Source organism: Equus quagga, chromosome 2, assembly GCF_021613505.1.
Source record: "Equus quagga isolate Etosha38 chromosome 2, UCLA_HA_Equagga_1.0, whole genome shotgun sequence".
In the NCBI taxonomy this organism is placed as follows: Eukaryota; Metazoa; Chordata; class Mammalia; order Perissodactyla; family Equidae; genus Equus; species Equus quagga.
In genome coordinates, this window is record NC_060268.1 from 149,794,481 (window position 1) to 149,816,654 (window position 22,174).

Consider the following 22,174-nt stretch of genomic DNA (forward strand, 5'->3'; position numbering starts at 1 on the left):
AGTCATTATAATAAAAACAGCATTTGCAATGCTGCTCTGCACATCACTGATATAATGTGATGCAAAAAATGGCTGTGTGTTGTATGAATGTTATGTCATTTTATCACAGAACCAACACTGCCAAACCTAATTTTTCAGACAAAAACAAATAAAAGAAATGAATATATGGAAGGAGAAATGGAAGCTCACGACCTCAACTTGAGATCTACTTTATTGACGTAAATCCCATTTAACATAGCCTGTGTCCAATGCTGAGCATCAAGAGGGGCTGAAGGAGGATTGAAAAGATCCAAGTGCCCTCTCTGGGATCCCATGATACAAGTCTTGCTATGCCCCTTGGTTCATTCAAGTGTCTTCTCTCCAGCCTAAAGCCATCTGGAAGGAAGAAAGGAAAAAAGATGGAAGGATGGAAGGGAAGGAAGAAAGAAGGAAGGAAGGAAGAGAGAGAGAAAGGAAGGAAAGAGGGGAGAGGAGTGGAATGACAAGGAAAGGAGGAAGGTGGAAGGAGGAAAGGAGGAGAGAAAAATCTGTATACAACACCCTACTGAAGAGCACCTATTTTGTTTGAGTAGAGCCTATCATGTCCATCAAATGAAATGGGAATTTAAATTTGGGTCATAATGAGGCCCTTTCTTTAGAGATATAAAGACTATGAGAAGGGGACACCAGTACAGCATGTGCTTAATATCTAGAAATCTTCAAGCTCAAGGGAACACCAAAGGCAGCCTTCAAAGAGAAAAACATGAATCTGAAGGGTCAATCAGTGAAACGGAAGTCCCACCTCTCTGACCGGGTGCTGGAGGTGGCAAGGAGGTGTTATGAGGGAACAGGTTAAAGTTGACTGAGTGACTGTGACCCTTAGCTCTCTTGCATCTTTATCTAACACTTGGGTTGACTCATACAGCATTGCCAGTATTGGGTTGTTTTTGAGCTACAAAAATGCCAGTGCCATCTGGTTCATCTTAAATAGTCTCTAGGATGTGCCACACAAAGATGAGTAAGATGCAGTTCCAACCTGGAGGAGCTCAGTCTAGCAAGAGGAAGTAGACAAACAAATATTTTCTCGCTGAGTGCCTTTGTTCCCAAGTTCTGTTCTCCTTCTCATTATGCTCTTTTCTAATTTCCTTTCTCCTTCTTTTTTTTCTTTTCTTCTTTCCTTTCAAGGAGAGATGGGATGGGAGGATTTGAAACCCAAATGTCTCTCTCACTGCTCGGTACATCAAGTTCATTTGCCATTACTTACCACATAAATAAATCTGACATTTGTTTGATCCATTAATTTCCTTTTTAAGATTTTAGGTTTCAAAGTCACTTTTCTCTGACCAATTCTTCCTAAACAAGGACAAATGTTCAAGCAGTGAGGGGTGATCATCTCGCTCCCTGACGTGTACATACCGCAGGAAGAGTTTCCAAGATTTTTCATATTCTTGACTTTATTATAGGCACCTGATGACCATAAGAAAGAGACAGGGCAGTAGCACTACCCGCATTGACCAATGAGACCGAGGAGGCGCACCCTGAGTTTAAGCTGCTCCTCAGTTGGTAGCGGTAAAGCTGAAGCGTCCGGTAGGCTTTAATAAGATGTCTTGTGCCCTCTCCACCATAACAGTTGTAGCGGGACCAGAAAGCTTTTATTGAGCTGGCTGGATCGATTCATGAGGCAAGATCTGAGGAGCAAATATGGCCAGGGAAGAAAGAGAAGATCCTGAAGGCAGCAGCCCTACCCTCGCTCTTAGTCTCCGATTGCAAATAGCTGGGATTAGACATACACTTATAGATCCGACTGGTTCCCACTCTGGCCTAACATTAAAGCTACTCCAAGGGACCCACCTGAGCATTGATATAAATTCAGTTAGTTCCTAAAGGAGGAATGAATTTATCTCACCTTCTTATCCAACTATCTTAGTAGACTTAACTTCTAAAGAGACATTTACAGACAACTTAAAAGTTACTGTATATACCCCCCCTCCTCCTTGAACTAGCCCTCGAAAAAGGGAGAGTTCCTTATATTGAAGTCCTTACAAAGCCAGTCAAATCCTGGGCCCTTCTGTCTGTTACTTCATTTTCAATTACTGTCCTAATGTTAAACATGTTTAATGTTTGAATAGTTCGTATATTTCAACAAGGTTTGAATTTTTCTGATGACCACGTATTACTTTTGAAATCAGAGAAAAATTGAAAAAAAAAAAAGTTTTTGGCCAAAGATGGCAAAACCTCTAAACAGTATGTATTGGTTTCTGTTAATACCCAAGAGCATTTTACTAACGGTTCCCTTGGTCGTCGCATAATGTCACTGTGGCTAAAGCCCAGGGGAGGCAGGATGGTTTGCATGCATGTTTAAAAATATTTGAGGAAAATTATCATCGATCTATATGTGGTTTGGAGCATCTATTGGCTGCTCAGCACTATGGGGATGGAAAAGATGTAGATAGCAGTCCCCAAACTCAGGGTTCCTGTGTGTCCCCAATCAGTCAGGCAAGATGTCAGCCTTCGCAATGACGTGCATGTAAAGAGGCAGTGTGATATAGTGGCTGAGGGTGATGTTTGCCCCTAGACTGTCTGAGTTCAAAGCCTCTTACCAGCTGTGGGACTTAGCTTCTTTATGCCTCAGATTTCTTATGTGTAAAATGAGGGTGATGATAGCAATCTGTAAAAATAGGGATGGGGTATAACAAGGTACTTCAGATTTCCTAGCTCCTAAAGCTGTCACGAGACTAAATGAATTAGTCTACACAAAGTGCTAGAACAGAGCCTGGTATACAGTAAGCTCCACTATATGGAAACAAACTAAAACTCACTGCCTAACCTCTGTTGGTCCTGGATCTGGATTCCAAATGCTGCAGTGTATTTATCCCCTTCAAACATTTTGTATGAAATTAAAATAACTGCACTTGAAGCACCGCAAATTCAGTGAGACACCAGCTCAAGCTGAGAATCTGCACTGCAGGAGGCTAGGAGCTCCCCAGATGGCTGTGGGCGATGCTTTCTTAGCAGCAGAGCCCAGTGGCACTGAAACAAACGTGCTGTCTGAGCCAGTCTGGTCTGCCTTAGAGAGAAGACTTTCCAGTAGGTTCCATAGTCAGAATCAGGTTTTCTCAGGTAAACCAGGAAAACACCAAAGTGGGGGGAAAGGTCATCATTTCTGTTGGGAAGGAAAGACTTTCTGCCACTGAGAATGCTTGACCTTACTCAGCTGGTCTCAAGGCAGCTAGATGTTCAGTTGGGCAGTTTCCTGGGTGTTTTAAAGAATGTTTCTTGGGTAGACTCTGAATCAGGACCTAGAGGATGGTGCTTCACTGAAGGCGCACTTTAAAGAGTTTCCATGTTGCTTTGGAGTTATTCCCACAGTGAAGCTGAGAGGAAGGAGAGCACTTTGTGAGCAGCGGGCCCATGTGATGTGGGGGTGGGTAGCAATGGAATTCGCAGGGCTTTGCACCTTCTCCCTGATTCAGTGTCTTGGTACTGACAAGGGCCTGAGAGAAGCATCCTCTGTTCTTTTCTTTGTCTAGATTGATGCCCTTCCTCTCATCCACTCCAGCCTGCCCCATTCATTCACTCATTTGAAAGTATCTATTGAGGGCTTACTTTGTGCCAGGCCTTGGGGATACAGTGGTAAGAAAAACATCCTTCCAGTACTCACTACAGAATCATCCTAGAAAAAAAAATTAACATGAAATGTTTTCTCTAATCTCTCATTGCCTTGTCTTCACTCCTCTCTCAATCAGTTCAATCCACCATCAGATATTCCAAAGCACTCCTACCACCCAGAAAAACCTGTTGTCAAACTCATTGACTCTTAACTACTTGGCTTAAAGTACTGCCTCTCCTAGGATCACTGTATTATTATTAAAGATGAAACCGTAAGTCTCTCATAGTGAAAAGTACAAAGATGTGATTTAAGAGCTCGAACAGAACTTGGAGATCATTCTGACCAAGAGATCGCTCACTTTGTAGAAAAGGAAACAGAGCTCAAACTCATATATGCCATTCCTGGCCCATGTCATGTCCACCACACTCTGCTGCTGAGTCCAGGGAGCCCGGAACAAGCCTGACAGACAAGGGGTTGGCTTGGGCAGGAGCCTGGTTTTCCTTCAGTCATTTCATGTAGAAGGTCTTTTTCCTGACAACTCTGGCGGCTACCTCTGACTCCTTGACTTTCTCTCCCTTGTCCTTCAAATTTTTCTTCCTCATATGCCTAACAGTACACATATTTAGTTTTAAAATTCAGGACTGTTGTGACCCTCGCCCAAGGTCAAAAGAGGAAGGATGTCCGCCACACCAATTCAGGCCTACACTCTTTCATGCCACCACACTCTAGAGGAGAGAGAAGAGGACCAGAGACCTTGGGGACAGGTAGCATGGCTCTCCAGAATCACTTGCTTTCCACATTAGCGTCCCCATGAGAAGGGCTCTGTATTAATGATTGAAAGAAAATATGACAAAATCTGGTTGCCTCGGCTAGGATGATTATTGTTTTTTTCCTTTTTAAAAATAATTTTTGTACTTTCCAAATTTTCTTGAAGTGAAGAAATAATAATTATTACGTATGTGTATATGTATGTATATGCGTATATATGCATATATGATATGTATATATATATGTGTGTGTGTGTATATATAGATAAGTAAAATATATATGTATACCTCAGTAAAAGATGGGACATTTAAGAATGCCAAGGCAGAGACATCTCTCTCTGCAGAGAGACAAAGAGAATAGGTGATCTCAACCTTCTGAATTGAGCATTTAAAAGTGCTTAGGTATTCAGTATCACTGTTTTTGCCAACAACAACAAAGAAAAAGATGTATTTTGTGGTCTTGATTATCTAACATAAGGCTTAAAAGTTCACCTGCAGAAACAGAATTTTTCCTGGAATCCATTTCAAATGTGTATATAAAATATCAGCAGCTGCCTGTGTTAATTCTCACAAGAAATGAAATCAGTATTCTCTACTGAGTTTCGCAGATGTCAAGACAGAAAACTAGAAACGTTAAATTAAACTGACCAAAGTCACACCCTGAGAGTGATAAAGCGCAAATCGAATCCCCTCTCTACTGGAGACAAAGCCAGCACCCGAACTCCTACATGCACTAAATGAGGCAGGGAATAAGAGCTATGACCATTTTTACAAAAGATACACAACATATTCCAACCAGAGCTTCCATAGAGGAAAAGGGAATAATAACTTTAAGTTATTACTCTGTGAAACTCAATGCAGAGATGGAATCTGAAGAAACAAATAATCCTAACATCAACCCTAAAATAACCCTAACCCAAGATATGCTGTTTCAATATCTCTAGCTGTTTGAACAACCTACTAGGCACCAGATCTCATTTCATTCACTCTTTTGCATGAGGGCCAAAGGCTGAGCAGGCTTCTGGGAGCATCACGGAACTTGCCCCTTTTCCTCCATGGTAACCCTGGCCCGAAGCCCTCAGCAGCTCTCCCCTGCAGAGAATCTCCTGTAAGCTCCCAGAAGCCCATGGTGGTTTCTGGAGGCTCCAGGCCCTCCTCAAAGCTGAGTTTCAGCTGGTTCTAGGAAACCACATGGATGGCTCCATGGCTTGGCTGACTATAGTCCTAAACTTCCCCAGACAGTGAGGGCCTGAAGCCATATGAGAATCTTGTGGAAAAGAAGATAGCTCCATCCTGAAGCCATCTCATGAAAGAGGTTGACATCATCTGACTACTCAGGCACCCAAGTGTTAACCATGACAGTTATTTGCACTATATCCTGTAACTTTGGAACTTTATGAATGCAGCCAAGTGATCGATTTAGGATGATTGAATGCTCACTGGACAGAACCATTACATACACAGATCCTAAGCAATGGGGTCCTTTTAAAAATTCAACTTTAGGGGCCCGCCCCGTGGCCCAGTGGTTAAGTTCGCGTACTCCGCTGCGGTGGCCCAGGGTTTCGCTTGTTCGGATCCTGGGCGTGGACATGGCACGGCTCGTCAGGCCACGTTGAGGCGGCATCCCATATGCCACACCTAGAAGGACCTGCAGCTAAGATATACAACTATGTACCAGGGGGGATTTGGGGAGATAAAGCAGAAAAAAAAAAAAAGATTGGCCACAGTTGTTAGCTCAGGTGCCAATCTTTAAAAAAAAAAAAAATTAAAGTTTATTCTTTGTTTCTTCTAAATTTAAAATAACAATACATGCTTGATGATAAAAATTCTCACAATCTCCAGACGTCTCCATCTCCATTGCAAAACCGAAAGGTTCCAGCTACCTCAAGATGTAACCTTGGTCAACAGTTTTTATATTCTCCTTCCAGACCTGTCTTTATGCATCTATAGACATATATCCTTCCTCCCCGAGTGGGATTACACTCTGCATGCTATTCTCCAACTGCCTCTTTTTCACTTAGGCATTATTTCATATCAAGTCATAAAGATTTACCTCATTTTTTAAAATCTCCTGGAAAATATTCCATGTTAGGTATGAACCATCATTTATTTACACAATCCCTTATTAATGGACATGTAGGTTGTTTCCAATTCTTTGCTAATCTAGGCAATGCTAGATTAAATATCTTTCCCCAATTGTGCAGTGGGCCTCTAGTATTCCCAGTTTCTCTTCACTTGGGAATTGGTAAAAACTCCAAACTGGCCATAGCTAAGACATGTGAAGAGTCATTTCACATTTCTTCTTAACTTTTCAGGCTCTGCTGATCCCCTTCTGTGTCTTCAGTGCATCCTTCATCCTGTACCCATCAGCCTGCACTGGAAGCTTGCTTTATATCAGGGCCCTGTTACACTTTTTGCAGAATAATTCCCAGGCTCTGTCAGCACTGCTTTCCTAAGACATTCTCTGCCCAAATCCCTGGTGTCTGCTTTCTTTTTATCCACATGTAACCCATTGGCCTGGGCTTTGGGCAGCCAGAAGACTCCTTCTCATTTCTGAGCCTTCTTCCTCTTGTTTCTGCTTCTTTTAAGAGTCCAGGCAGCCTCCTCATGCCTGCCCCTCACCAAACCTAGACATGAAGCTCCATTCCATCTCCTTCAGAAACAGTACCCTGAGTCAGTATTCCCTCGAATTTGGAAGTATAACAGAGAAGGGGTCACACTGGGTGCAGTAAATCCATCCACCATTTCTCCTTCCGACATCCCTCATGTTCCTCTGCCTCCCCCACCCTCTGGTTCCTAGGATGAGAGCTTCCCTATCACAAGAAGTCCTCAGGAAACACAATGCCTCATTCCACAGCCCATCAGGCCAGCCTGCCTTCATCAGCCCCATCCTGCAATTCTGTTGAATTATAAGTCCTCCATCTCGTTGTGCAAAAATGATGTCTCTCTATCCCAGAAGCCCCATCGCTCCAAGTCTGTATCCCCCCAGCCACTTCTGCAGTTGGCCTTCACCTTGGGTATGTGGGGCCTAGAGCTCTGTCCTTTGGGGAGGAAGTGGAAACCCCAGATTCACCCGTTGGCACCTTGGCAGCAACACAAACATGGTGCCTCTTCCTGTGCAACCCTAGGGGCAGCAGTAATCCAGGACTTGACTGTTTCATCATTTAATGCCCACTGTCCTGTGACCCAGCCTCCTCTAAGCTTGTGCCCTGAAGCCAGCTGCAGTTTGTGCTGGTTTCTGAGGAAGGGATGTCCACTTAGGAGAAGTTAGCATGAGAACTGTAAGACACATTGTGCCAGCAAATAAATTGAGACACATAACTTGGCAGTGACTCTGGACTGGTCCAAGACGCCAAGAAATCTCTTCATTCAACTACCAGGCAGGAAGATGAATTATGGAGGCATTCTCTTCAATAGTCTTCTTTAGCAGCATTTTATTAATACTACGTAGGTGGACAGTCATAATAGTTCATTCACATGGTCAGTTTTCTAAATGTTGTTTCTTGAGCAATGGACACACAGAAGCTCTTCTCCTTCTTTCCCTTGCTCCTCCTCCTCGTTGCGCTTTATTGAGGGTAGACCAGATGCCAGGTACCATACTGAGTTACCTCATTTACTTTGTCTAACAATCTTATGATATGAAGTATTATTACATCCACTTAAAAATGAAAAAACTGAGCCTCAGAGAAGATACATAACCAAGTCATACAGCCAGTAAATAGTGGAGTCAGGATGCAAATCGAGCTCACAATAACTCCAAAGCTGTGCCCTTCTTTATAAAATGGACCTTCATTGAGACTAGGACATTTGGATTCAGTTCCTACTCTCAGTTCCAAGGTTCATTGAAAAAGTTTTCCAGTCTAGTAGTGATTTCTAAAACTCAGAAAAGCAACGTAATTAACTTAAAATTGATTTTAAAATTCTTGAACGTTTGCACTTGAGAAATCTCATATTAATTAGAGGAAGTGAAAGACATAGAAGACTTTTGAGAGTATTTTTAAGGGAATTTGAGAGAATTTTCAAGGACTTTAGAGGCTGACAGCATAGGCTCTTTTGTTTTACTTTAAAATTTTTATTCTGAAAATTAAAAACACTCCTAAGAAAAGTACGTAATATGTATATGTACACTGCTGGTTAAAAATAGAAAATTGCCAGTACCTAGTACCTTCCCCATCAGACAGCATCTGTTCTGTGTTATGTCCATGCTTCTGCAGTATGGACATATTTCCCTTATCTTGATACTATCAGGACTGTTTCCTCCTCATTAGCCTTAATTAGAATCATTCTAGTGGTATGTGGAAGAACAAATAGAAAGAGAAGGAGAAAACAATTCCTGTGAAAATACGGTAGGAACTGGAGGAAAGGGAAAGGAGGAAGTGATTAAAGAGGATGAATGGATGGATGAGTCTTTGTGAGAAAGGTATTTTCTGAGGTGGAATGAATGGAGTTAAAAGGAAACAAATATAGAAAAGACGGTGTGTGCTTTGGAAAGAAGAAAGGATATGCTGATGAAGGGATAGATTAGACAGGTCCCCAAACTCTAGAGGTGTTTGTACTACCACTTGGAGGTTTAGCTGCTCCCTGGAGCAAGTGAGGTGGAAGGAGGGAGGAGAAGGGCAGCCTGAGTGTGAAGGGAGAGGGCATCTGGAGATGGACACTGTCACCAGTTGGGAGACATCCCCCAGACTGAATGTGTGAGAGTGTGAATCTCAGATTCTGTTCTAAATAGAAAGATCAATGCCCAGGCATCATTTTCTTGCTGCTATTTGGGGGGTGTTGGGGTTTTTTCACCATGATACACGAAGTGCCATAAATACTGAGTGAGCGATGAAGAAAAGAGGCCAGGAATTGAAAATACAATAGCAGGAATCTGCGTAGTATCTTAGAAGAGAAAAAAAAAAAAAGCACTGCACGTAATTTGGTATATTTTGGACAGAACAAAAGGCTTCATAATTAAGCTTTATCATAAAATGCATTTACTTAGTTTATGACTACAGTTTACATCATTCTTTTTTTTTTTTTTTCCAGGAGCCTTGCAAACAACAATCTCCAGACACTCCCAAAAGACATTTTCAAAGGCCTGGATTCTTTAACAAATGTGTAAGAGGACCTAAGAAATCACTGATTAATTCGTTAGTTTGCAATGATTAACAAAGAAACCTGGTATTGGTGATTAGAATTTTTAATTGGCTTTAAAATTAAATTAGAATTTTAAATTTTAAGTTGGCTTAAATTTTCAATTTACTTGGACTGAAGTTTGAATCTTCTATGGTATTTACCCCTGGAAATCCTGAAAATATAGTGCCCAGGCATGCCTTTGACAAAGTGTGTGTCTGTATGGGAGCGAGTGACGATGAGGGACTTTCAGTGGGTGGAAAGAAGAGGCCCAGACAGAAATTTCAAGATGCTTTTTTCTCATGAGGTCCAGGAAATGGGGCTACAAAGGGAAAACATAAAGGAGTCTGGGAAACTGACAGAGTCAAGATGAAAGGTTACACCCATGGGCTGGTCAGTCAACAGAGAAATGGAGCAGGAAGTGGGGGAAGGGAGGAGAGTTTGCCTTGTCTCTCATTAGACTGAACAACAACTCTAGGCTTAATCCCCAGGAATTTGGCTTAAGCCCCAGAAAGGGAATGAACTTAATTATTTTTGACCCTTTTTCAAACAAAAGAGCTTTCAAACTTTGACTTTTAAGCCTCAGAGTGAAAGATCTTTGTAAGGAATTTGTATATTTTGCTGTAAGCAAAGTGAGTAATATATGCCTAACCCTCTCAAAAGCAATTTCGCTTCATTAAGTGCCTTCCAGAACATTAGAAGGGTGTTTAAATGCCATAAGGTAGAATACAGGAACAAATGAAAGGATGTATGAAAAGAAAAGATTTCTTATTAATCAGGTACTTTGCTATAGAATATATATTCAAAACAACTTTTCTCCAATCACAAAAAATCTGTCAAGTATTTTCTCCTAAACTTAGTACTGAACTTCCAATCAGTAAGCTAATGAAAAACTTTCTTTGTTCCTTATAGTATTCCCCCAGCCCCTCCTCCATGCCTATTATCCCAATTCCTGAATGATGGTTTATTTCCAAGAAAGTGCCAGACTCAGGACGCTTCCAAGAGAGTCTCGGGCAGACCACAGTTATCCGCTCTGATTTAGGACAGCCCAGCAGCGTTGACACTCATTATTCTGGGTCAGAGTATTCTTGGGAGATGAGGTCAGTCCTGGGAATGTCTTGGAAGTTTATGATTCTCTATGGCAGACTTGGAGATATAGCTTATTTGGGGACCCTCTGGCCCATCTCTGTGTCAGCCTATGCCCCACACTAGCAAAAAAACCCCACTTGAAATTGGCTTAGTCTCTCCAGGGAATCCCGTAATGGATTTGCCTCTTGGTCCTACTCTGTTATGCCCAAATCAAGAATTATCTAAGAAGTACGGGGACCCATGCCAACTTGCCTTTTAGGAGATTTCTTGAATGTATCCCTTAAAAAACATTTTTAAATGCTTCAGCGTTTAAAAATTCTTCATGTGCTGTGTGAAGAGTAGGCAGTACCTATCTTAGGAGTTCTGTGTGACCAGAAAGGATTTTAGAAAAGAGATGGAACTTCTGAACAGAAGCAGTGCAAATAAACAGAGAACTTGGTGAGGTGGGATCATATGTGGAAATTTAAAATATCTATGCTGAATAGTTTATTATGGACATGAGCTATTGTATGTCTGTGTTAACTCTGCTGTGTCGAAGTCATTTCCTATTAAAATTGAATTTGTAGACCATGGAATAGGATCAGGATTAATTACATCTGTGAGGAAGAAGAAAAGCAAACAGCTTACTCGATTTGATTAAATATGAAACAGTTGAGGCCGGCCCTGTGGCCGAGTGGTTAAGTTCTCGTGTTCCGCTTCGGCGGCCCAGGGTTTCACCAGTTCGAATCCTGGGCACGGACATGGCACCGCTCGTCAGGCCATGCTGAGGTGGCGTCCCACATGCCACAACTAGAAGGACCCACAACTAAAATACACAACTATGTACTGGGGGGCCTTGGGAGGAAAAAGGAAAAAATAAAATCTTTAAAGAATAAATAAATAAATATGAAAGTGTCATCACTGCATTCTGTCCTCTAGACCTGTGCTGTCCAATGTGGTAGCCACACGTGTGGTCACTAAGCACTTGAAAAGTGTTCCCAGTGTGACTGAGGAACCTAACTTTAAATTTCACAAAAATCAAGTAAAAAGCTAAATTTAATTTTAAAAACTGACTCTGGGTTCAATTACTGGGAAACTTTTAAGTATGTTTGGAACAACTTGGGGTGTGAATCTATTTTTTTCAACTGTAAATTTTATTAAATCTAAATATAGATCAGGTGTTCCTGATGAAAATTTTTCATTCAAATTGAGACATGCCGTAAGTATAAAATACACACTAGACTTCAAAGACTTAGTATTAAAAAAGAATGTAAATAATTTTTATACTGACTACACGTCAAAATGATAACATGTTGTATATATTAGGTTAAGTAAAATGTATCATTAAAATTAATTTTACCTATTTCTTTTAACTTTTTTAACGTGTCTGTAGAAAATTTTAAATGACGTATGTGATTCACCTTCTATTTCTCTGGCGAGCACAGCTCTAGACGGAGCTAACTTTGACTCCAACAGGGAGTAAGTTACAAGTTCCCATTTCTGGGGTGGCCTTCCAGGGTTTGCTGCGGTAACTGTCTGAGCGCGAGGTGAATAGTTGGTCAGGTTCAAGGTAGATTGTGGGGCATCTCGCACACGATGATTATGGCTCATTCTGCACATGCGAATGGCTGAAGTAGAAGCCATATCTGTGTAAGCAGGGCCCACCTACAGCCAAAGCAGTTGGAGTCTGTCTTTCAGGGACCTGAGAGGGAATTCGTTTAACTGCGACTGTAAACTGAAGTGGCTGGTGGAATGGCTAGGCCACACCAACGCAACTGTCGAGGACATCTACTGTGAAGGACCCCCAGAATATAAGAAGCGCAAAATCAATAGTCTCTCCTCCAAGGATTTTGATTGCATCATCACAGGTAATGTATTCCAAATCATTTCATTTCATAAAATGAAAATAGGGGCTGCATTTTTTGCATGTGCACGGACTGACATGTTTTATATCTTAAAGACCAAGCAACTTAATTTTAAAAATACTACGAACGATTAAAACTTCATGTGTTTGAAAGCAAAGTAAAATTGCTATTTTACTATTTCCCTAAAAAAAAATTTATTTCTTATGGACATTTGAGATCTAGCCGAGGAACAAGGCATTAGCACACGGTTACTCATCATTTCCTATTTTTGCAGAATTTGCAAAGTCTCAGGACCTGCCTTATCAATCACTGTCCATAGACACTTTTTCTTATATGAATGATGAGTATGTAGTCATCGCTCAGCCTTTTACTGGAAAATGCATTTTCCTTGAATGGGACCATGTAGAAAAGACCTTCCGGAATTATGACAACATTACAGGTACGAAAAGCCTGATCATATTTGGAGTGGAAAGTTAAGCTGCTTGGGCCAAGGACAACAGGAAAAAATGGGTGGGTGTGGGGAAATGCTTTAGGCAGGCTTAGGGTCGTTGGAATGCCAGCTCTGCCATTTACTAAGTGACCTGGGATTGTTCCCTAAACCTTAATTTCCTCACTTGTAAAATGGGAATAATAATACTTAATTTACAAGGCTGTTATAAGATGATGCCATCATATATTCAAGAAACTTAACATAGAACCTGGCTTAGTAAATATGCAATAAAAGGTGGATTATTTTTCTTTAAAGGAAAAGTATTGGACTAGGAATCATGAGTTCTAATCCAGGTTCTGCCACAAACCAACTGGGAAAGTCACTCACTCTCACTGGGGCTGCTTTTTCTTAGCTATAAAATAAGGATGCTATTTTAGATCACTGAATCTCAAACTTTGTTTCACAAACATTACTTCCGCAAAATATTAATATATGCCTCGTGACAAAAAGGGTTTTGTGTTCCCCTAAATCTGTGAACTGTATCTCCCACTTGGAGATTCATACACTTTAGAGGCTCTGGGAAGTCCTGCAGTTAGGAAACAACCGTTTCTAGTATTTTTTGCGTTTAATTTGACCACGAAAGCCAATTTTTTTCCATGAAAACTTTTACTTAGGTGATCTCTGAAGTTTCTTTCTCATCTCAACCATTTTTAAATTTTTAAGTGATAAACTAGAACACGGGGCTCCCTCTGAAATATTTACATCAAGTTTAGCTTCTAACATCTTTATATCTGCTCCTAAGAGCATTCAAATGTCCCCATAAAAGGTCACACATTAGACGAGGCTGGGAGGGTCATAATTAGACTTTGATGGTGGTCGTGAGCTCCGTTGCTCAAAGGATCGAGACAGGTCTGGGGCTTGCTTGAGAGTGAAGTGCCCACATGAAGGGATCTCCTCCAAACTGAGACCCTCCCAGAATCCTCTTTCCTTCTTGTGGAGAAAGGCTATGCTTCCCCATCTTCCTAAGCCCCCGTCAGTTTTCCAGTGGATTTCAGCAGGCCTTTGTGTAGTCTAAACCAGGTTCTTCTTACCTGTGTATAGTCCATCAAGTGCTTTGAATGAATCTTTATGTGAGCACTTGAAAGAGAAATGAGCTATATATTTTCAGACTTTCAGGGGGCATTATCTAGTCTAGGATGACAAATATATGTCACATATGTGGTCGCTATCCCCTCTCTCACCCAAGACGAGCATCACTAATCTATCATGGTGCTCTTTCATGCAGAATGCAGACAGGGCCACAGAACCCTTCTCAACACAGTTCTCCAGGCAGTCACAATCAATCAGTCAATCAATACTGATACATGGTTGAAATCTAATGGCCACCTCTGGTCTAGTCCAAACCCTCATTGTACAGAAGAGCAAACTGAATCCCAGAGAAGTTAAGTGATTTTCCCAAAGTCACACATCGATTCAGCCCTGAAAAGGGTCATAAATAGAATAATTTGGCCTGTGGATGGAGCCAAGTAGTAGAAGGAATTGATGCAGAACTCATTGCCTCAGCGCCCTAGAGCTGTAGGCAGATAAAGCCTGGGGTCCAGAATTGCCCTGCCTCTCTTTGGATTTCCCAGAGCCGAGCTCCCTCTAAAAAATTGGAATCTATTGATAAATGTTAAATTCTTAGCAAAAGGATACTGAGCTAGGCCACTGACAGATCCCATACTGTTTTCTGAGATTTTCCAAAGTAACTTTCAAGAGCATTGCCTGTAGCTGTACCCCTCTTTCACTTTTCTCAAGGATTCCTCTTCCTTCTTTTCTCTCCTGCCACCAGTGACCTAAAGCTTCAGAAAAATGACAAGTGCGTCTCTTTTCCTTTCTCAGGGGAGAGTCAGATTATTTTAGAGCAAGAAGAAGTTCATACTTAGAGCAAATCAATTACAGGTAGAGCCTTGGGCTGCCCAGACAACCGCTCAAGACTTCGTGGGGTTATTCTAGAACCTTTTGAGATCTTAGCCCAAGTTGGAAGCCCTGGAACAGCTGACTGATGTCCCAAGTTGGGTTAAAAGCATAGCGATGCTATAGGCCTGGGTTTGAAGGCCAAGTCTGCCTTCTCCTACCAGCTCTGAACCTTTCTGAGCTTCACTTTGCTCATCTGCAAAAGGGAGAATAATAATATTTCTCTTTTAAGATTGTTGGGAAACTTTAATGAGATGACTTGGCAAAGCACATAGTAGATGCTCAATAAATGGCAGTTTTCACTACAATTACAATGACTAACTCATGATGTGTCAGGAAAAGCAATGCTTTCTTTCTGCAAGAAGGGAGAGGAGAAAACTCAGGCTGTAGCCACGTGTCCTGAACATCCAGTTCGGGTTGAATGTGACATGACAACTCAATTGTTGGTAACAAGACCCCATGAAGCACACAGAACTTCGGGATCCTGCTGCCATTGGCCTTGGAGATTGGCCTTGCCTAATCAACCAAGGAAATCTCTTATTTCAGGCAGATTTTGGTCTCAGCCTGCATGTTTACATGCTCCAAAGAAGGTAGCCATCCAACTAACCTCCCCTTTGTCTTTTCCCAGGCACGTCCACTGTAGTGTGCAAGCCTATAGTCATTGAAACTCAGCTCTATGTTATTGTGGCGCAGCTATTTGGCGGTTCTCACATCTATAAGCGCGACAGTTTTGCAAATAAATTCATAAAAATCCAGGATATTGAAATTCTCAAAATCCGAAAACCCAATGACATTGAAACATTCAAGATTGAAAACAACTGGTACTTTGTTGTTGCTGACAGTTCAAAAGCTGGTTTTACTACCATTTACAAATGGAATGGAAATGGATTCTACTCCCATCAATCCTTACATGCTTGGTACAGGGACACTGATGTGGAATATCTAGAAATAGCCAGAATGCCTCAGACACTCAGAACACCTCATTTAATCCTGTCCAGTAGTTCCCAGCGTCCTGTAATTTATCAGTGGAACAAAGCAACACAGTTATTCATTAACCAGACTGACATCCCTAACATGGAGGATGTATACGCCGTTAAGCACTTCTCAGTGAAAGGTGACGTGTACATATGCTTGACAAGATTCATTGGTGATTCCAAAGTAATGAAATGGGGAGGCTCCTCATTTCAGGATATTCAGAGGATGCCATCACGAGGATCCATGGTGTTCCAGCCTCTTCAGATAAATAACTATCAATATGCAATTCTTGGAAGTGATTACTCCTTCACTCAAGTATATAACTGGGATGCAGAGAAAGCCAAATTTGTGAAATTTCAGGAATTAAATGTTCAGGCACCAAGATCATTCACACATGTGTCCATTAATAAGCGTAATTTTCTTTTTGCTTCCAGTTTTAAGGGGAATACACAGATTTACAAACATGTCATAGTTGACTTAAGCGCATGACACACCAAACGCTGTGGCCGCCGTCAGAAACTTTCTCCAGCACGCGATCCGGATGAACTCAATGCATGACGACTCTCCTTATCACACTTGCAAACGAATGCCTTTCAAACCTTGAGACTGCTAGTACCAAGCACTACCAGTATCTCCATCCTTAACTGTCCAGTCCAGTGGTGTGGGAAGTTACCTTTTATAAGACAAAATTAAGTTGTGTGACTGGTCTTTGAAGTGAAGACGTGTAAATAAGCATTTAATGGTGTCTGTTACTCCAAAAAGAAATATTAATCTGTACTTTTCCATTTATTTATTCATGTGTTCAGAAACAACTGCCAAATAAAATGTTTACATTTTCTTTCATATCCCAAAGGTGATTATTTACAGGAGTTCTCTTCTTGGTGATGGTTTGTTGAGGAAGTAGTTTTATACAGTAGGGTTATATTTGGATAAAGAATTTATGGTGCAAATAATGAGTGACGATGAAACATTGATATTGATTACTCATAATTTAGGAACAGGTTTATCAGCTGGTCTTGGACATTCAAAGGTGTTTCCAAAGGTCATCGCTTTTAGAAACACTTTGAGGTGAAATGGAGACAAATTAACAGAAGGGGAGAGAGATTTGCCTATTATAAGAAGACAATTTGAAATAAAGAAGAGTAAGATCCGTCCTTTCCTGTCCAGCTAAAAACATCATTCAAACATCTTATAAAGAAGCTAAAGTCAAGATTTCAGATCTTTAAAACCCTACTCAGGGACTTTCTAAATGTCTGACTCTAGAATCATTTGACAGCCGATAGAGATTATAACCTTATAGCGCTTTCGTCAAATGTACCTGATATAAAGGCCTCTTAATCTGGGCAAGGATGCTTTGCTTCTAGTCACCAGTTTTGATACATTATTGACAAGCTACAAAGTCTAGGGGGCTCATATTTGATTTTCTAAATTCCTGCTCCTGGATCACATGGATCATTAGCACCTAGCACAATGCCTGTGATATAGCAGATTCAAAAAATGCTTTTGAAGGTGCACATGTGTCCTCCTGTTATAATACAATAATCTTTATGAGGCCTTTTGATCTAATCAGACAGTATTTATTGAGTACTTAGTAAGAATGGGGTATCATTCCAGTGATGGAGGAGAGGAGAACTGAGGAAGAGTAGGGCATGGTCTTTGCCCTCCGGGGCCTTGAACACCAATTAGGGGGTTAGGAAACAATAGAGCAAGCAGTGGGTGCCAAGTATTATCTGAACATTCCCATTATAAGTGTCATCGGAAAGTTAAAGATGACTTCCTGGAAAAAGTGATCCTTACTTGAACTTAAGAGAAGACATGATTTCAAAAGGGGATCACTGCTGAAAAGATATTCCTGGCATGAATTGGTTCTATGTGCTGCCTTCACAGAGGGGATCAGAGCTTCCTCCAGCTCATTGTTCCCCAGACTCTTTTGCCAAACTTTGGTGGGGGAGGCTGTGGGCAGCAGACAGCAACCTCTCTGCCAGCGCATATCTGGTGAACTTGAGGCATCAAGGGTACACACAGTAGTTACGTAGTCTCTGGGAAGCAACTCCTTGGGGAATTATGCACAGGAACCAGATTCCTGTACCACATGGGCAAGATGGTAACTCTGACATCAGGGTTGTGGAGAAGGAGTCTCACCCACTCCCAATCCTGCACAAAGGGAGAACTGGCCTTTGAATGTCTTACTTTTTTCAATTTCCTTTCCCTATAAGCAGCAAATATGCTATTGGAGAACATCTGCTTTACGCAGACTGAGTTTAAATCCACTCCTGTCATGTACTGGCTTTGTCCACAGGTGAGTTACCTAACCTCTCTGAGCCTCAGTTTCTTCATTTTAAGGGGAAAATAATGCCCACTCTAAGGACAGTGGAAGGGTCAAATGAGATAATGTGCACATAGTGGATTGTATTTCCCAAATATGGCCACACAATATCTCCCATCCCATGTGCTCTATGAGAACCATGCCCCCATCCACTCAATGAGTGGCTCTTCATTCCCCTATCCTTAAATCTGGACAGGCTTGTAACCAATAGAATGCGGTAGAAATGGTGCAGTTTGACATTTGAGTCTAGATCATGAAAACAATAAGGCTTCTGCCTTGTGAACTGGGACACTCACTTTTGGAACCCTGAGCTGCCACATAAGAAGTTCTACTAGCCTGAGGCCACCTTCCTGTGAGGAAGCCCAGGTTTTGGTCCCAGCCAGCAGCCACATCAGCCACCAGTCATGTGAGTGATGCCTCCAGGTGATTCCAGCTCTCACCTAAGTCGTCACCAGCCATGAATCTTCCCAGCTGAAACCCTGGACATTATGGAGCAGAGACAAGCCATCCTCATGGTACCCTGTCCAAATTCCTAACCCATAGACTCTATAAGCATAATAAAATGGTTGTTTTAAACCGCTAAGTTTTGGGGTGATCTGTTACACTGCAGCGGTAATGGGAATAGCACTCGAAGTGCTTAACACAGAACTGGCAAAAACTAGCACTCACCAAGTGCCAGCCATTGCTAATGGGTTCCACACCCACCATATTGCTCGCTTCTGAGTCACGCTCTACTTTACTGTCAATGTAACTCACTGTCATTCTGTTTTTAAAGGATATCGCCTGTTCTCATTATGTATCAGGAATTGACCAGCCTTTTCTGAGAGTTGCCCTCTCTCCCGCTCCCCCTCATCTATATTGTATCACTCCGCCCGCTCTCCAGCCATAGATGATTGGACCTGGAGTGAAGTCCCAATCCAGGGATTAAATCCAGAAACTGGGCGGTGCACTGCCTGAGCCAATCCAGTTCGCTCTCCTGGACGTTTGGAATTAGGACAGTAGAGGCTGGGTCATTAACCACAGGCACCAGATTTGTCAGGTGATGACTTTAAGACAGGTTCCCTCAAAGCAGAGGGATGTGCTGAGGGAGTGATCTCAAGCTACATCTGTAAGGCAGTGAACGGAACATAGGGCAGGGGAAGATGCTGTGCAAAGATGTCATTTCAGGAGATGTCTACCTTCAGCCTGACCTCACCGAGAACTCTACAGGGTGAATTGTACCACAGAGTGTGTCCTGCCTTGAGAGAAAGAAGGGTAGACATTCATACCTCTCATCTCACAGTCATTGACCAAAGTGGGTGGAGCACAACCTCTCAGGCATCTCCAGGAGAAAAGGTTCCAGGTGGCTAGGGGCAATCCTCCAGAGAAGGGTACAAATGTGAGCGGTTATTAACTGATACCCACAGCAGCTGCAGGATGGGTGCATCAGCTTCATAAAGGGCTTCTGGGTGGGATGCCAAAAGCATAAGCCACAGTGATGGTGACTGAGGTGCTGAAGACACCACTTTGGAGGAGTCATGAGGGTCCATGTACCAGAAGAGCAGAAGAAGCTGGTCTAAAAAAAGAGAAGAGAATGAAGCAGAAGCTCAGAGAGAAGCAGGGGTGAAAGACTTCATAGTCTGAGGGAGGTGGGGCAAAGGAAGAAGAGAGGAGGGGTAAGAAAAGTGAAAGGGACAGAGGGAGAAGGGACAGTAAAATAAAGGGAGGAGGGAGAGTGGAAGGAAGATTGGGGGGCGTAGTGTCCCAGGCTGGGTCACCTGAGAACCAGACTCAGAGAAGTTAACGTGCAAACGTTTCTTAGGTTGTACCCTTGAGATCAACACCTGGAGGGGAGGAGAAAGAAGTAGCATTTGGCAGAGAGCAGCCGATCTGTGATGCAGCTCCAATAAAAGCAACCTGTAGGGAGCTCTAGAGCAGAGATGTCCCTTCTCAGTTGTCCCAAGTTGCAGTGAGGGAACCAGGCCTTTACACCTCCCCATTGATTAATCATTGGGTATGGGCTCTCCCTGGAAGAAAGTGTGGCTTTAGGTGAGGCTGTTTCTTTAGCCAAGGCAACCCCCGAAGAGAGTAGACAGCAGAGGCCCATCTTCTGGCAGTACTCACAACAGCTGGGGGAATAAGTCCTTTATTCCTGAATGAGGATCTGGGCAGTGCAACACAGCATTCACTGCAGAGGGAAAGAGAGAGAGAGAGAAGGGTGGGAGAGGGAAGAGGGGGAGAAGCAGCTCCGATTCCTAGTGATTATCCATTTCCCACTCCATCCCTCATTAGATCCAACGGCACTCCTGCCCTTGAATTCCTTGAGATACTTCTGTAGCCTCAATAATAACCCCCTACCACACACACACACACACACACACACACACACACACACACATTTTGTTTTGTTTTAGGTTAGTTTTAGTGGATAATTTTGCCACAAAATTATCTTCAACTAAGTCAGAATGTTTAGGCACAATGTACTATAATGTAGATACGATGATGAGTACTAGATATTTCAATCTCTTGTCTCTCTACTATTCAAACTGTATAATTTTTATTGATCTATCCTCAAGTTCACCGACTCTTTCCTCTGGTATCTCCAACCTCAGATTTCTTTAAGAAAGTCAAATTATTTCAACTAGATTGGAGCTTCTCAACTTTTAAAAAAATTCCCAATGTTTAAAAAAATTTGGACCATGGAAATTAAAAAATCTCCAATGTATTTTAGACCAATGTACTTCCATTTGTATTGTGGACCAATATTTTTGGAAATTAGAATAAAAATGAATTACTAGGAGAACAATCACATGCTTGGTTATTGTGGCAATGTCAAATTGCTATAAAATTTTCTCAGTGTTTTCTCTGAGTTCTGTACTTAATCTCATTCCAAACTGATTCCAAACTCTCCTGGACTGGCACTGGTCCTAGGACCACATCTAGAGGTACAATGAACTAGTCAATGGGAGCTCAACTCACTCCGCTCAGCTGTTATAGTTCTATGTCGATCTTAATGTGGAATGTGGATGCATTTTAATGTGATTGCTATCAAGGGCATTGGGACATCCACGGACACCACAGGCTCAGGAAGACCTACAATGGCCCTATAAAGTCCTGAAGGTGGAGTTCAAAGTCTGCCCTGACTTCTCCTCCCACTCAGCATCCTCCACTTCACCCACGCTCCAGGTACCCTCACAACTTGCCATTCCTTTTCATCTAAGCACTTCCACATCTCTGTGCCCAGTCTGCTCCCCAACCACCTACAATGCCTTTCCCCACTTTTCCACCTTTTGAAATTTTAGTCCTTCTCATCCAACTAGTTAGATGTGATTTCTCTTTTCTCCGGCTTTCTCGGCCCATGGCTTTTCCCATGAGCAAGGCTCACAATTCACTCTGTCTTGCATTATAATTAGTTGTTGATATACCCATCTCTCCCACTAAGTCACACATCCCTGAGGGTCAGGACTGTGTCTCAGGAATCTGTAATTCTTCTATGCCACCCCACCCTCTGTCTCCTAGAACAGTCCTACTTTGTAGAAAGTCCACAATGTTGGTGGAAATGAAATAGCTTCAAGCCCAGCTGCTTCAGCCTTCCTGTTTGCATATCTGAGAAGCAGCCACATCCCCTACAGCAAATTCCCAGCCCCACAAAGAATCCTGGCCGCGGATTACCCCAAAAGAATAAGCCAGCACAGACACTCCCTGCTTCCCAGGGATAACCAGAGTGGGCTGGAAGGTGAAAGAGACACACTTTAGTTCCTGAGTTATTAAAAACACACACTGTATATCTACCTAAAGCCTGATCCACAAAGCTGAAGGATGGGAATCGATTTAATTAATCCATGGAGACCCAAAGGGCAAGAAGCTTGACACTAACACTTTCAGAAAGTTTATGCCCTTTGAAATTTTTATCCCCAGAGAGGGATCCACAACCATGGTCAGCACTACTCAGAGATGCCCCAGGGAGAGCGTATTCCCTAGGTGAAGCTTTTAACAGTAATTCCCAGCAAAACTGCCTCCCAGAAATCAGTCCTCTTCACAGTGCCAGATCCCTGGGCAACTGTCCTTTGTCCTTCATTTCCTTGACCCTGTCTACCCACACAT

The 22,174-nt window shown here is 42.2% G+C and overlaps 1 protein-coding gene across 1 annotated transcript in view; it reads left to right on the forward strand.

Moving 5' to 3' along the window:
* Positions 1 to 16,405, forward strand: part of LGI1 (leucine rich glioma inactivated 1) — a 36,597-nt gene extending 20,192 nt beyond the window's left edge. The window contains exons 5-8 of the mRNA XM_046655004.1: positions 9,385 to 9,456; positions 12,238 to 12,407; positions 12,679 to 12,843; positions 15,419 to 16,405. Coding sequence (XP_046510960.1) covers positions 9,385 to 9,456; positions 12,238 to 12,407; positions 12,679 to 12,843; positions 15,419 to 16,254 — 1,243 coding nt within the window. The 3' untranslated portion in view covers positions 16,255 to 16,405. The remainder of the gene's footprint in view (positions 1 to 9,384; positions 9,457 to 12,237; positions 12,408 to 12,678; positions 12,844 to 15,418) is intronic.
* Positions 16,406 to 22,174: the final 5,769 nt, after the last annotated feature.